General features: G+C 36.7%; 1 protein-coding gene across 3 annotated transcripts; it reads right to left on the bottom strand.

Annotated features, from left to right (window-relative positions):
• Positions 1-1,748: 1,748 nt before the first annotated feature.
• Positions 1,749-14,298, bottom strand: LOC130967442 (24-methylenesterol C-methyltransferase 2). 3 transcript variants are annotated; one of them, XR_009081336.1, is made up of 3 exons: positions 14,147-14,298; positions 13,754-13,851; positions 1,749-2,364 (listed from the first exon to the last, which is right to left on the bottom strand). XR_009081336.1 is itself a non-coding variant. In XM_057892295.1 (2 exons), exon 1 carries the CDS (start codon positions 13,145-13,147, stop codon positions 12,053-12,055), a length of 1,095 nt encoding a protein of 364 aa, XP_057748278.1. In that variant the 5' UTR covers positions 13,148-13,346; the 3' UTR covers positions 10,636-11,269; positions 12,037-12,052. The 3 variants fall into 3 exon arrangements, 1 of the variants encoding a protein (XP_057748278.1); XR_009081337.1 differs by lacking the exon at positions 1,749-2,364 and adding an exon at positions 9,727-11,269; XM_057892295.1 differs by lacking the exons at positions 1,749-2,364; positions 13,754-13,851; positions 14,147-14,298 and adding exons at positions 10,636-11,269; positions 12,037-13,346.
• Between the last annotated feature and the right edge of the window lie 494 nt (positions 14,299-14,792).

Raw genomic sequence — 14,792 nt, 5'->3', positions numbered from 1 at the left:
GCTGTGTCATCCTTTTTGGAGGGTAAAAATGATTCAGGAATTTGTCTGATAACTGTTTCCATGTCTTTATGCTTGCTGTAGGTTGGTTATTTAACCACCTTTTAGCTTGATCTTTTACAGCAAATGGAAACAGTAATAGTCTGTAGACATCCTGATCTACCTCTTTATCATGTACTGTGTCAGCAATTTGTAAGAACTGTGCCAGAAACTCAGTAGGTTCTTCCTGTGGAAGACCGGAATACTGACAATTTTGCTGCACTATGATAATGAGTTGAGGATTTAGCTCAAAGCTGCTTGCTTTGATGGGAGGTATACAGATGCTACTCCCATATGCAGCTGTAATGGGGTTAGCATAAGACCCCAGAGTCCTCTTGGACTGATTAATTCCACTTAAGTCCATAATGGACAAAAGGGAAATGAGAATGATTGCAAAGAGATAAATTTTGTTTATTTTTTTTTTTTGAAATAACCGAAAAAAAATAAAATACAATAAAATAAAACAAAAGAAAAATAAAATAAAATTCGAAAATAAAAAAAATAAAATAAGATCAAAGCAAATTGAGAACTGAATCAATTAGTGAAAAAAAAAAGATTTTGAAAACAGCAATTAAGAAGATATGATTGAAAAATTTTTATGAAAAAGATTTTGTCCTTAAAAAGAGGAAAGAGAAAAACACAAAAAGACACCAAACTTAAAATTTTAGAAAATCAAACACTAATTTTTTTCGAAAATTTTAAGGGAAAAACACAAGGAGGACACCAAACTTAGAACTTTTGTGAATCAAAAAGGGACTAGGAACAAGAAAAATTCGAAAGTTAAAAGAAGAAAAACAAAAAGCATGCAATTGACACCAAACTTAGAATATAAAACTAGACTCAACTAAAAGACTCTAAACCAACAAAAAGAAAACAGTCCTAATCTAAGCAACAAGATAAGCCGTCAGTTGTCCAAACTCGAACAATCCCCGACAACGGCGCCAAAAACTTGGTGCACGAAATTGCAATAACACTTTTGCAATCCCGCACAACTAACCAGCAAGTGCACTGGGTCGTCCAAGTAATACCTTGCGTGAGCAAGGGTCGATCCCACGGAGATTGTCAGCTTGAAGCAAGCTATGGTTATCTTGTAAATCTTAGTCAGGATATCAGAAATTATCAGGATTGATTGTGAAAAGCAAAAGAACATGAAATGGTTACTTGTTTTGTAGTAATGGAGAATAGGTTGGGGTTTTGGAGATGCTCCATCTTCTGAATCTCTGCTTTCCTACTGTCTTCTTCATCAAACACGCAAGTCTCCTTCCATGGCAAGCTCATGTAGGGTTTCACTGTTGTCAGCAGCTACCTCCCATCCGCGCAGTGAAAGCTAATGCACGCACTCTGTCACAGTGCTGCCAATCACCGGTTTGGTTCCCTCCCCTACCGGAATAGAATCCCTCTTTTGCGTCTGTCACTAACGCCCAGTAGGTTACAGGTTTGAAGCACATCACATTCATTCAATCATTGAATCCTACTCAGAATACCACAGACAAGGTTTAGACCTGCCGGATTCTCTTGAATGCTGCCATCAGGTTCTGCCTATACCACGAAGATTCCGATTAAAGAACCCAAGAGATAACTACTCAATCTAAGATAGAACAGAGGTGGTTGTCAGGCACGTGTTCATAGTTGAGAATGATGATGATTGTCACGGATCATCACATTCATCTGGATTAAGAACAAGTGTTATCTTAGAATGGAAGCAAGCATGATTGAATAAGAAACAGTAGTAATTGCATTAATCCATCAAGACACAGCAGAGCTCCTCACCCCCAACCATGGGGTTTAGAGGCTCATACTGTGGAAAGAAACGTGTACAAAATGTTATGGGGTCATAAGGTCGCATTCCGTCCTGATTACAAAGTCAAAAGGTCCTATAAGTAGTAAACTAGTATCCTAAGGTTTACAGAAATGAGTAAATGACAGAAAAATCCACTTCCGGGCCCACTTGGTGTGTGCTTGGGCTGAGCATTGAAGCTTTTATGTGTAGAGACGTTTTCTGGAGTTAAACGCCAGTTCTCATGCCAGTTTGGGCGTTTAACTCCAAGTTTTATGCCAGTTCCGGCGTTTAACGCTGGAATTTCTGAGGCCGGTTTGCTACGCAGGTTTGGGCCATCAAATCTTGGGCAAAGTATGGACTATTATATATTGCTGGAAAGCCCTGGATGTCTACTTTCCAACGCCGTTGAGAGCGCGCCAATTGGGCTTCTGTAGCTCCAGAAAATCCGCTTCGAGTGCAGGGAGGTCAGAATCCAACAGCATCTGCAGTCCTTTTCAGTCTCTGGATCAGATTTTTGCTCAGAACCTTCAATTTCAGTCAGAAAATACCTGAAATCACAGAAAAACACACAAACTCATAGTAAAGTCCAGAAAAGTGAATTTTAATTAAAAACTAATAAAAATATACTAAAAACTAACTAAAAGATACTAAAAACATACTAAAAACAATGCCAAAAAGTGTACAAATTATCCGCTCATCACGTCACATGCGACGCATAGTTTCATATCTTATCTTTTCCCCAATCCCATTTATCTCTTCTCCCTTTTTAATTCTCTATTATTCCTTCTTTCTTCCTTATCCTTTCTTACTTTCTACTTCTTTATCTCTTTAACTTCTCATCCTTCTTCACTCTCATTCTATTTTACTTAATTTATTTGCATACTTTCATTGATTGCATTTTAATTTCGTGCATATTTTTATTTTCTTTTCTAAATTTATTATTTTTCCATTGGTGTTAAATTTTCTTATTCAACGGTTGTATCTTTTCTAGTATTATTTTGGTGCTTAGTGACTTGTTTTACAATGTTGGGTGATATTATTTTTCTGTCAATGTCAATCTTTTCTGATCCTTGTAATCATTTTGCATTGACATGATCTTATACTATCTTACATTACCCACATTCTTTGCCCCTTTGTTGCAATTCTTGCACTATTGATATGCCATGTGCTTCTATTGTTCTCTCACTTGCATGTTGTAGCTACCATGTAATTGAGACCCTCATTATTTAGCATTAATCCAACCATATTTTATTTGTGGGTTACCTTTCTCCTTTTCCTCTTCTTTCAGGATGGCCACTAGAAAAGAAAAGGAAAAGAACTTCTATATGGGGCGACAGACAAGTCCCCTGCACAATCTTTGGAGAAAAGCGTCAGTTGGAGCCACCCATCCACTTGAACATCTTAGCATGCACCGAGGACGGTGCAATCTTTAAGTGGGCCTAGCAAATTTTTTGATCGCAAGTGGTCCCTTGTGTTTCCTTAACACTCCCTTTTGGGCCCAAAATGAGTTTCTCTTTACATGAATGGGCCTTATTGATTTTTGTTAAAAATTAATTCACATTCTTTAAATTTTTCTTTTTGTACATTAAATATTTATTTCAAGTACAAGCTTTATAACTTTTATCAAATCCTTTTTCAAAGCTAGTCTTTATTAGGTTTTGTCTTTTCCTTTCCAAGAAGCTTTCATAACTTGTTGTAGTTACCTTTGCTCTCATATCACATCATCATATAACTTGAAAACTCTTCATATTTCTCATTATCATCATTTCAAAAATTTTTTGAGAAACTGCAACTCTTCTGTGTCATTAAGATGAGGAAGAAAGCCGTTACACAAACAGGCACATTCGTTCAAAACCAACCCAGAATCCCAGAAACCTGTCGAAAACCTTCATCAGTACCATCCCACACTACATCCATATTAACTCTCACTCTTTTTTTCCATCTCCTTCTCCTCCACACAAATATGTTGCTCGTCATCCTTTCGCTTCCCAAGTAGCTGAACTATCTTATCCTCCGTCTCGCCCTAGCACCTCAAAGGGAAAACATACAATGGCTAAAGTGGAACCATGTTCTCCTCCTGCTTGTCCTTCCACAAGACCTAACCCTCGGTCTGTTCCTCGTCCTCCTCCTTCTCACCCTCAAAGAGGTAACCCTCGTATCATTCTTCATTCAGTCAAAGAACCCTTTGACCTTGACCCATTTGCTTTCAAATTTCACTTTGAAAACTTACCTCACTCACATTTTAACTCTCTTCATTTTTTATCCGCAATGAACTTTAAGTTTTATAGGGTTGTAATCGTCCTTTGTGATCTTCATATCTTGCCTATCTCTCTTCTTTCGCAACCAAAGGATTTGATTTTGTTAAAAATATTAAGTTTCTGGACTGAAACCACTTGTTTATTATTCAAAAACCTATTTACCTTGACTTCGTCTGTAAGTTTATGCTAACATGACCTATCATAATGAAAATGTTCACTCTTATGTTAAAGGTTGTGAAATAAATTTGAATAGAGATACAATCAGTCAAGTCCTAGGTTACATTGATGTTGGTGTGAATGCTTATACCTCTGATAAATGGGATGAAGACTTAGGTCTTTTGTACCAAGAAGCCTTAGGCTCTATATGTGTGAACATTTTTCTCATTGATGGTCTTACTCCTAATTACAAAGCCTTAAGTCCTGTTCGTGCTCAACTCCATCGAATCATAAACCACATTATCCTCCCTCAAAACGGTTCATATTAAAGAGTTTTCTTTTGTAACACATTGGTGTCGTATGCCATTCTTATAAAAATTTAAATTTTAGTTACATATTTGATGATGAGGCATATGTATGACTGCATCAAGAGTGATAAGAATCTATCACTCCCATATGGCATATTTTTAACTTGCTTTTTTGAATACTTTGGTGTTGACCTGGCCCATGAGTCCTATAAAAATAGAAACTCTTACCAAAAAGGGGGTGGTGCAGTTAAGCAACAGAAGAAAGGACCAATTCGATTGAAAAGGGTGGATCTTGATGAAAAAGAAGAGTTTAAAGACATTCCTCCTAGATCTACAACTGGAACATTTACCTCCTCAGACAACAGGTCTCTTCTAAATGGTGTTGCCAAAGATGTCTTGCAGGAGTACATAAATTTGTCCAATTACCTAATCTCTTCTAGCCAACAAGAGAGAAAATTTGTTGTTCACAATGAAAATGCATTGCACAAGTCAAAAGATAGAGTTACTGTACTTTTAAAGTACGTGGACAACCTGAATGATGACGAAACACCATAGACAGATCATGAGGAGCCTCTAGACTTGGAGGATGAATGTTCGGGTGCCTAGGAATGTCTACTGCTGCTGACTTAGATTTTTATTTCTCTTCACTCTGAATTTATGAGACAATTCTGCTTTTGCTACTATTTCAATATTTTCTAGATGATTGTAAAACTTACCTAAATCTTTGACACTAATTTCCTAGTGATAATTTCATCTTTAGCATTTAAGCTATTTGGTATTTCTTTTCCCTCCTTAATAACAAAAACGGGAGTAGTACCATGAAAGATTGATAGAGATTGATAAATGTGTTTGGTTATTGCATTTAAATGGCTAATTCATATGTGGCGCATCTAATTGCATTTTTAGGTTAAATTCTTTTAATTGAAGCACAATCATGAATAGCATATTTTCAATTGTATTCTTAAGAATTTGTGACTCGGGTACCTTGTCTATTTTCCATCAAGTGGGAACATAAATCACAAAAGAAAGAAGGAGCTATTCATGCAAATCAAAGTAGTATAACCAAAGAAAAGTTTCTAATCTTAATTTTGTACTTCAATCCCTTTAGTTCTTTTATGAATGATGTTTGTCATCAAGGGAGAAATTGTTGAGTTGATAAAATAATAATTATATTTTTTGTTGACAAACACATTAAATTTGGTTAGGTTAATAATCTAAAGTTGTTTGAAGTATATTTTATCGTCCAAGCCACGTCAGTCTTTTGGTAATGAAGCCCAATTGGATCACAAGACCAGCAACCCATTGAGAAATCAACGTTGGATCCACTGTTAAAGCTTTACCCAAAAAAGGCAAAGCAAATCAAAGAGAAAATTGTTCACTTTTTGATGGAACCAAAATCATTCACCAAACAAGCATTGGAGGATAAAGCAAAAGATTAGAGAATAAGTCAAATCAATGGAGTCAAAATCAAATCCCTAAGCCAAGGATATTCAGAAGAAAACGGTAAAGCAAATTTACCTTTCGTGTGCACACAAGATAGCTTGTTGAAGCTACTTTGAAGAGCAATCACAATTTGGGTAAAAAGAAGAAAATAGAAGTTACTTTTCTCTACTGCAATTCAAAGGCCTAAAATAAAATTTGAGGTCAAAGTACAAGATTAAGGGTATTGATTTGGCAAACACATTGAAGGTCTGTTGACCAAGTCATCGCTACTGCCCATCTCTCTTCTACACAACTGATGAGCGGATAATTTGTACCCTTTTTGGCATTGTTTTTAGTATGTTTTTAGTAGTTTTAGTTGAGTTCTTAGTATATTTTTATTAGTTTTTAGTTAAAATTCACTTTTCTGGACTTTACTATGAGTTTGTGTGTTTTTCTGTGATTTCAGGTATTTTCTGGCTGAAATTGAGGGACCTGAGCAAAAATCTGATCCAGAGACTGAAAAGGACTGCAGATGCTGTTGGATTCTGACCTCCCTGCACTCGAAGTGGATTTTCTGGAGCTACAGAAGCCCAATTGGCGCGCTCTCAACGGCGTTGGAAAGTAGACATCCTGGGCTTTCCAGCAATATATGATAGTCCATACTTTGCCCAAGATTTGATGGCCCAAACCGGCGTTCAAAGTCACCCTCAGAAATTCCAGCGTTAAACGCCGGAACTGGCACCTAAATGGGAGTTAAACGCCCAAACTGGCATAAAAGCTGGCGTTTAACTCCAAGAAGAGTCTCTACACGAAATTGTTTCATTGCTCAGCCCAAACACACACCAAGTGGGCCCGGAAGTGGATTTTTATGTCATTTACTCATCTTTGTAAACCTTAGGCTACTAGTTTTCTATAAGTAGGACCTTTTGCTATTGTATTAGAGAGCTTTTTCGATCATGTTTTGATGATTGAACTCACTTTGGGAGGCTGGCCATTCGGCCATGCCAAGACCTTGTTCTTATGTATTTTCAACGGTGGAGTTTCTACACACCATAGATTAAGGTGTGGAGCTCTGCTGTACCTCGAGTATTAATGCAATTACTATTGTTCTTCTATTCAATTCCGCTTGTTCTTTGTCCAAGATATCACTTGTTCTTCAACTTGATGAATGTGATGATCCGTGACACTCATCATCATTCTCACTTATGAACAAGGTGACTGACAACCACTTCTGTTCTACAAGCAAACAAGGCTCTAGTATTTATCTCTTGGATTTCTGATACACGATGCATGGTTGATCGCCTGACAACCGAGTGCTCGCCTGACAAACGAGCCAGCCATTCCGTGAGATCAGAGTCTTCGTGGTATAGGCGAGAACTGATGGCGGCATTCAAGAGAATCCGGAAGGTCTAACCTTGTCTGTGGTATTCTGAGTAGGATTCAATGATTGAATGATTGTGACGTGCTTCAAACTCCTAGCAGGCGGGGCGTTAGTGACAGACGCAAAAGAATCACTGGATTCTATTCCGGCCTGACCGAGAACCGACAGCTGATTAGCCTATGCTGTGACAGAGCATAGGAACGTTTTCACTGAGAGAATGGGAGGTAGCCACTGACAACGGTGAAACCCTTGCATAAGCTTGCCATGGAAAGGAGTAAGAAGGATTGGATGAAGACAGTAGGAAAGCAGAGAGATGGAAGGGAAGGCATCTTCATACGCTTATCTGAAGTTCCTACCAATGAATTACATAAGTACCTCTATCTTTATCTTTATGCTTTATTCGTATATCACTATACCCATTTGAGTCTGCCTGACTAAGATTTACAAGGTGACCATAGCTTGCTTCATACCAACAATCTCCGTGGGATCGACCCTTACTCGCGTAAGGTTTATTACTTGGACGACCCAGTGCACTTGCTGGTTAGTTGTGCAAAGTTGTGTAGTGATCACAATTTCGCGCACCAACAACTCATCTTTGATTTTCAACCCTGATTTTCTACTTAAATTTCTTGGGAGAAGAAAAAGAACTTAGCTAGTTCAATGCTCAAGGTGTTGACTCTTACCTCTAATCAAACTTGGAGGCATTACACCATACAAAAAGGAGCAATCAGCCAAAGATTGAAGCAAGGAGAAAGAATCCACAAATCTAAACCTACGCAGCACGCTCAGCACTCAAGTCTGAAGTTTTGAAAGTAATGCACCTACACTAAAGGGTGCATTCTGTCAAGATAGAAGGCAACATTTGAGAGTTTTGAAATCGGGTTATGCTTATAGCTTTCAAGTTATTTTATTTCTTCTTCTTCATGATTTTTTATTAAATATTTTGGTTTTTTAGTTTATCTTTCTTTGTTTCATTGAATGAAAAAAATGCATAAATGTAAGAATTTAGAAAAAGTCATTGAGAGAAAAGGCAAAGAGAGTTAGCTTGGAGAAAAGCCAAAAATTATGTCAATCTCTTTTGTAATTATTTTCTGTTTTATTTCTTGTACATGAGAAGTATCCTTTGCTAAGTTGGATGAGCACTTAGTGTTGATAGTCTAGGGAGTAAACCTAGCTAAATCAAGCTTGATTAGAAGTTTGGTTTGTTCTGGATAAGATTAGGAAGAATCCTAGAGAATTAGTAAATGCAAATCTTTGAAAAGATAGTAAAAATTCTATTATAGTTATGGTGGAGACTGGATGTAGACCACATTGTACAAGATGGTTAAACTAGGATATATGACTGTGTACTTTTCTATTCTCTGCTCTATTTCTAGTGCGTTCATTATGAGACAAAAATAATTTGTCTCCTGCATAATTACTTTTGCAGACTCAGCAAAATCTACTTTTGTTGTTAAAATTTACAAGAACTAAAAAGAGGTCATAGATTCAACTCCCTTTTTTAGGCTATTGGTAACCTTCAATTATCACAGTTCAATTTGTTGCTGAAAATTATTAATGAGCTGAATTTATTGTTTTGAGTTGAATTTTTTGTTGAACATATCACTAAGTTATTTTTTTGTTAGAAAAATCATTGAGTTGAATTTGTTGCTTATTATCATCACTAAACATTGATTGATGTCTTGATTAAATAATCACTTAACTAAATCTTTTGTTGTTGTAAATATTTTTTTGTTAGAATTTTAAAAGTGTCTTTATTACAAACCCCATCAGAGCCGCCATCATCTCAAGGACAAGCATCATCAACTCATGATGTTACAATCAATTTTAGATAATCTTGGTATGTAGTTGAATTACTTGAACATTTTAATTGTCAGTTGCTGTTATGAATTATTCTTAATATTGATTTGTGAAAGTACACAAATATAGATCAATTAAATTTAGAAGATGGTCAAGATAATGATAGACCAAGTAACAATGCTACGAAAGTTATAAATATGAATCAAAATGGAAAAAATATTGGTTAATCTCCAAATTTATTCTATGAAAATATAGATGCCGACTTTGAGATCATCCATTGGATTTGATTTATTGTTTTATCTTTTGTTCTCTCTTATCAATTTAAATTGAGAAAGTATTTTATACTAGTGACTAATTTATTATCTCTTTTTACATCATTAATTATGTTTAAGAATTGATACTTAATTTTATTAATATATTTGTAAAGACGTGTATTTTAATTTTTAATTTTTAATTTTAATTTTATTTTATTATGATCAGATCAACCGAGTGAATAAGTGACCCACCAATTGAACTAATGACTGAATAAACTGGTCGTATGACCAGATTAATAACTACTTTAGTTCTAATAACTATGCCATACAATAGCCATCACCTTACCTTTGATTTTTTACTTTCTTTTTTAATTATATCATTAGACCATAATATACGGAAAGAAAAATCCATAGTTGTAAGTAGGGATGGCAAAAAATCCAAACACACGGGTATCCATGAGGATTATCCGCAATCGAGAGGAAAATGGTGAACTACTAAGCTTCCACGGGGACGGGGACCCGTCTGCACGAATAAACGAGGATGAGGGTAGGGACTGAGGTACTCGCCCCATGAGGATCCGCTAAATCTTTGCTAAAGTGAAATTACTTTAATATCCTTTATATATGTATAATGTAAGTATATGTTTAATTTTTTTAGTTTTACTTAAAAACAAATTAATGATTTCATAATATCTAAATATGTCCCAACTAATTATTCAAATTTGTATCATTACAAGAAGAGAATATTATCACCAAGCTATAATCGTCGACCAAGATTTGTTATTTTGTTATGTTGAAAACTTTTTTATTTTGTTTTATTTTAGTTTGTATGTTGGAGATTTAGTTGAATAATGTTAAATTGGATTAGTAATGTTGAATGTGTTTGAATTAGATTTGTTTTTTTGGACTTGGTATTTGAATTAGATTTGATTTGATACAAGGGGTTTTTTTGTAACTGCAAGGGTTTTACTTTGGGCACGATCCATTGTTTCTGGATCGTTTGGTATTATCCAGAGGATTTTTTGGGCACTGGTGTTATTAACATTTACGAATTAGTGTGCCATGCCCAAAATGAAACCTGGGATTCATACGACCAAAAAATATATATGTAGTTCGTACTGTTTTTAGGTTATGAATTTCACAGCCAAAGATTCATATTTTTTTAAACCATATTTGTAATTTTGTTAATTGAAACATAATTTAATTACACAATTAATTAATAACAATTATATTATTGTATGAGTATTGCTTTCCTTTAGTTCATCAAATTACCAACCAGCCTAAATTTTATCGTAATATAAAATATCAGTAACTATAGCTCTATAGCCCCACGAAGAAAGATACCGAGACTACTAGTTTTGTCAGGATCACCGATCATCAGCATTATTAGGTTGAAAAATGCAAACAAAAATTAAAACTAAACCGTTTGATCCTGACTTGTCCTTTTTCCCTTAGATGTTCTATTAAACTTAAACAAGAACCAGAATACACGCGTAGGGACCGCTAACTAAAACCGTATAAAAGAGTTTTGGTTGGAATTGTGCTGGTGTTAATGATTGGGTATTTAAGCTATACATAAGTAATAAATACCCATTCGAAACTAACCAGATTTCCAATTTGGTAAATTGATATAATTCAATGATCCCATTACGATTCTTTTCCCACTTTAGGATATATGAGTTGACTAATTAGCATGGTGTACCCAGTGCATAAACCATGGTGGGAAAGAACCAAAGAAGAAAGGGTGTTAAATGTGATACACTTTTACTTAACACACGCCTAGGTGGCGTCGTCACGGGAACACGATGAGAGCAAGGATTGGCAGATCCAAAGCAAGTGCTGGCCAGATGTCGTTAACATGTGTGGCACGTCAGCTTTTAACAAGGAAGAAAGAAAAAAAAAACAACATAAAAATCGACGCACAACGTGACAAGAGTAAAAGCACACAAAAAAAAAACAACAACAACAAAGCAGGGCCAGATTCAGATTCAGACCTCAGAAAAGCACAAGCAAGACCACGTTACGGGTACTATACTACGAGTCTAAAGTTATCACTAGTGGTTGCCACCTAAGCGCACGCTAGTGTAGATGTAGTCATCTAACATGTGCGGGTACAACTCTTATTTCATTTTCAGACTTTCACACATCTACACACTTTTTTAACCATCTAATAATCCCATCTAATCAAAATCAAAATCAAAATCAAAATCTTTAACAACTGGCACCCTAATTCTGAAGTATGCGAGTTTTCGGAATCATTCAATCGAATAATTGAAGTGACCCCCCTCTCTCCCCTTAAAATACGCCAGTTAAATCAGACAGTTCTCAACCTCCATCAAAGACCAACCACCAAACAATCAGAAGGAATTCTACTAAATTAAAGGAGACATTAACATGAATTAATTATAAGGCGACTGCTTGAACAAAAAGCTAAAATCAAAGATCTCAAAAACCAAACTACACCGAGTTCACATAAATAACAATAAGCTAAATCCAAATTGAAATTAAAATTATAAAAAAAAAAAAGAAACGAAGAATAAATTTGGGGATGGTGGTGGCAGCTAGCGGAGGCACATTGAAACAGGTTACCAGGTTTTCCTTTTTTTTTTCTCTTTTTTTTTCTTTTTCTTTAACAGATTACCTGAAAATGATGATGACTAAGATGAGGTTGTAGAAGTAGGAGGGGATTTTGGTTTTCTGCAGAGGACCATGTGCATCGGTGAGAAAATCCCAGTGTCACCACCTCTGGTCAAATAGTCAGCGGTCTTGAATAGCATCTCGTGAACATCCACGGTACCCTTGGGAGCAATCCCCAGCGCCGCCAGAACAGTGACCACAATGTGGTTCCTCCAGTAAGCGATCCGACCCATCTTGAGCCGGCTCCACCACGGCTGAGCCGGCGGTTTAGCCAGATCCTGCTCCTTAACCACTTCAAACCCTACCTTCCTAGCCGTCTCAGCAATATCAGCGTAGCTCCTAAGCCCAGGCAAAGCGTCACCTCTCTCGATTCCCTGAATGATCTCCACGTGTTCAGGGTTTTCCCCTCTATACTTGTCCGTCGTAACCCACTCATAAGAAACGTAGAGTGCGCCAGGTTTCAAAACCCTAAAGATTTGAGCGTACACATCTTCGAGCTTGGGTGCGTGACAAGTGGCTTCTATGGAGTACGCGCCGTCAAAGCTGTTATCAGGGAACGGCATCTCCAAGAAATTGCCGCACACAACTTCGCAGAGTGAGTCCAGCCCGGCCTCCTTGTTATGGATCCTGGCCCGGTTCACCTGGTACTCGTTGATGGTGATGCCCACCACGTTGGCTCTCGAGTGGGCTGCGATGGCACGCATGGGCCCACCTACTCCGCACCCGACGTCCAGTATTCTGTGACCAGGCTTCGCCTCGATGAGATCGACGGCCATCTCCTCGTGGAGGCGCGTGGCGTCACGGTGGGACTTGCCGGGTATTGAAGGGGAGAAATGGAAGGACTGACCCCAACCCCACTCGTAGATGTCAGTTACGAGGTTATAGAATGTGTCGACGAAGTCTGGAACCTTCTCGGCGGTTTCGATTTCCTTTGGGCGGCGGAAGAAGGACCAGTATTGCTTGTAGTTGTCTTGGACTTTCTCGGCGGATATGGAGCCGCCGGACAGATCGGTGGCGCGCTTGCCCTTCTGCTCGGCGGGGCCCAAAATGCACACGAACCAGTAGAGGCCGCCGGCGAGAAGTGCTCCGGTACAGAAGAGAGAGAGCGAATCCATTGGGAGAGGGAAGAGAAAGAAAAGGGGCAGAGAATTTCTCAGCCTACTTTACTTTGGAGGCGCTGGATGTGTTAACTAGTTAGTACTCCTCTCTAGTTAAGTGAAGCGAGACCCTTGGTCTTTCTCTCCCACATATTTATTATTATTTTTTTTTTATTTTATTATTCATTTCAACCAAATAGATACATCCTCAAAATAATAATCTCACGGAAAAAAAAAAAAAAACACTAATGACAAATTATGTTATCATATATAGAAGAGAAATTTTTCGAATGGGTAGCTTTTTTATTAAACCAAATTGTTTTAGCATATCAGATATTTTCTGCGACGTTATTATATTTATTTATTACTTATTAATTTCAAGGGAAAAAAAATCTTCTGTGTCTTTTGTTTTTGTGTCCGTCCACGTGCTTGACGCGTGAATTCTGGTTTGTTTTGTTTAATCAGATGAACAACCCAATCCCCCATTGTTTAGGCGATGGTGAAGATCTAAGAAATAAATCTTCACATGAAGAAGACAAATCTAATCGTAATAAAAAGACATGTGGCTTGGTATGACATATAGCCAAGTTCCCTCGAATACACCATAAAAGTTGTCTAATGTACCTGCTGCCGCATGTTAAACCTGTCGCCGGCCAAGTATCACCGAGTGCCGCCTATCGTGTTGGAGATTGCCTCCTCCGGGCCACAACGGACATTGGACCCTGAATAATTTGGACGGCACTAGAGCTTGAGTTTAGCAGCTTAAAGGGGGTGTTTTGAGCCGCCAAAAAAAATAAGGAACAAGCAATTTCGAACCAATTTAAATTAGCTGAGTGATTAGTTCAATCTTTTGTTTAAATAAATGTTCGATGGTCCAATTCCACCATTTCAAAGCAGTAAGTATTTGTGTCTCAACAAATTCTTAACTAGAATTTAAATTTACGAACTTGCAGTGGAGGATGTACCACTTTGGGAGCACTAACGACAAACGTGCAGGCTAAGAAAGAGGGAACTTACAGCACCGATGGAGTTATTGACGAGATGGCGCCAGGGTCACGGTGGTGGTTTGTGAGTCATTCTTGACTTCTTGTGATGAGAGAGGTAGAAATTAGGACCAAAGAAGATGACATGATCTTCTCTCATCATAAACACATGGCATACATCTTCAGATTAATAGTGCCTTATAGAAAGGACAATTTTTCTTTCTTGATTATAACATCCACTAATTTTCTATTTTTCGTTAATTATCTTATTTAAATGAATAATTTAGTGTCACTATGAATACTTAATAATATATGAATTATAAGATATTATGGGCTAGACAAGAATGTATAATTCAAAAATTAAATTGTCACAAAAAATATTCAAAAATTAAATAAATATATTAAACTAAAGTTAACATTTTAACATAGAATCTGGAAGTCCTAAGATGGCCGCCTCAACCACATGTAGAGGTAATTAGATTTAAACTCACAAATTAATTACATTAATTATATTTGATAGGTGAATAACAAAAAGTTAACTTATAATCAGTTAATAAAAAAAATTGAAAATCATGTATTTAAAATTCATATAAACTGGTCATTAGTTAATTTTTATTGTTTTTAATTTATCCATTATTGATTGTTGATTAATAATTTAAGTTCACAAAATTTAAAATTAA

The sequence above is a fragment of the Arachis stenosperma genome, chromosome 3 (genome assembly GCF_014773155.1).
Source record: "Arachis stenosperma cultivar V10309 chromosome 3, arast.V10309.gnm1.PFL2, whole genome shotgun sequence".
NCBI lineage: Eukaryota > Viridiplantae > Streptophyta > Magnoliopsida > Fabales > Fabaceae > Arachis > Arachis stenosperma.
This window is presented reverse-complemented; position numbering and strand designations above follow the sequence as displayed.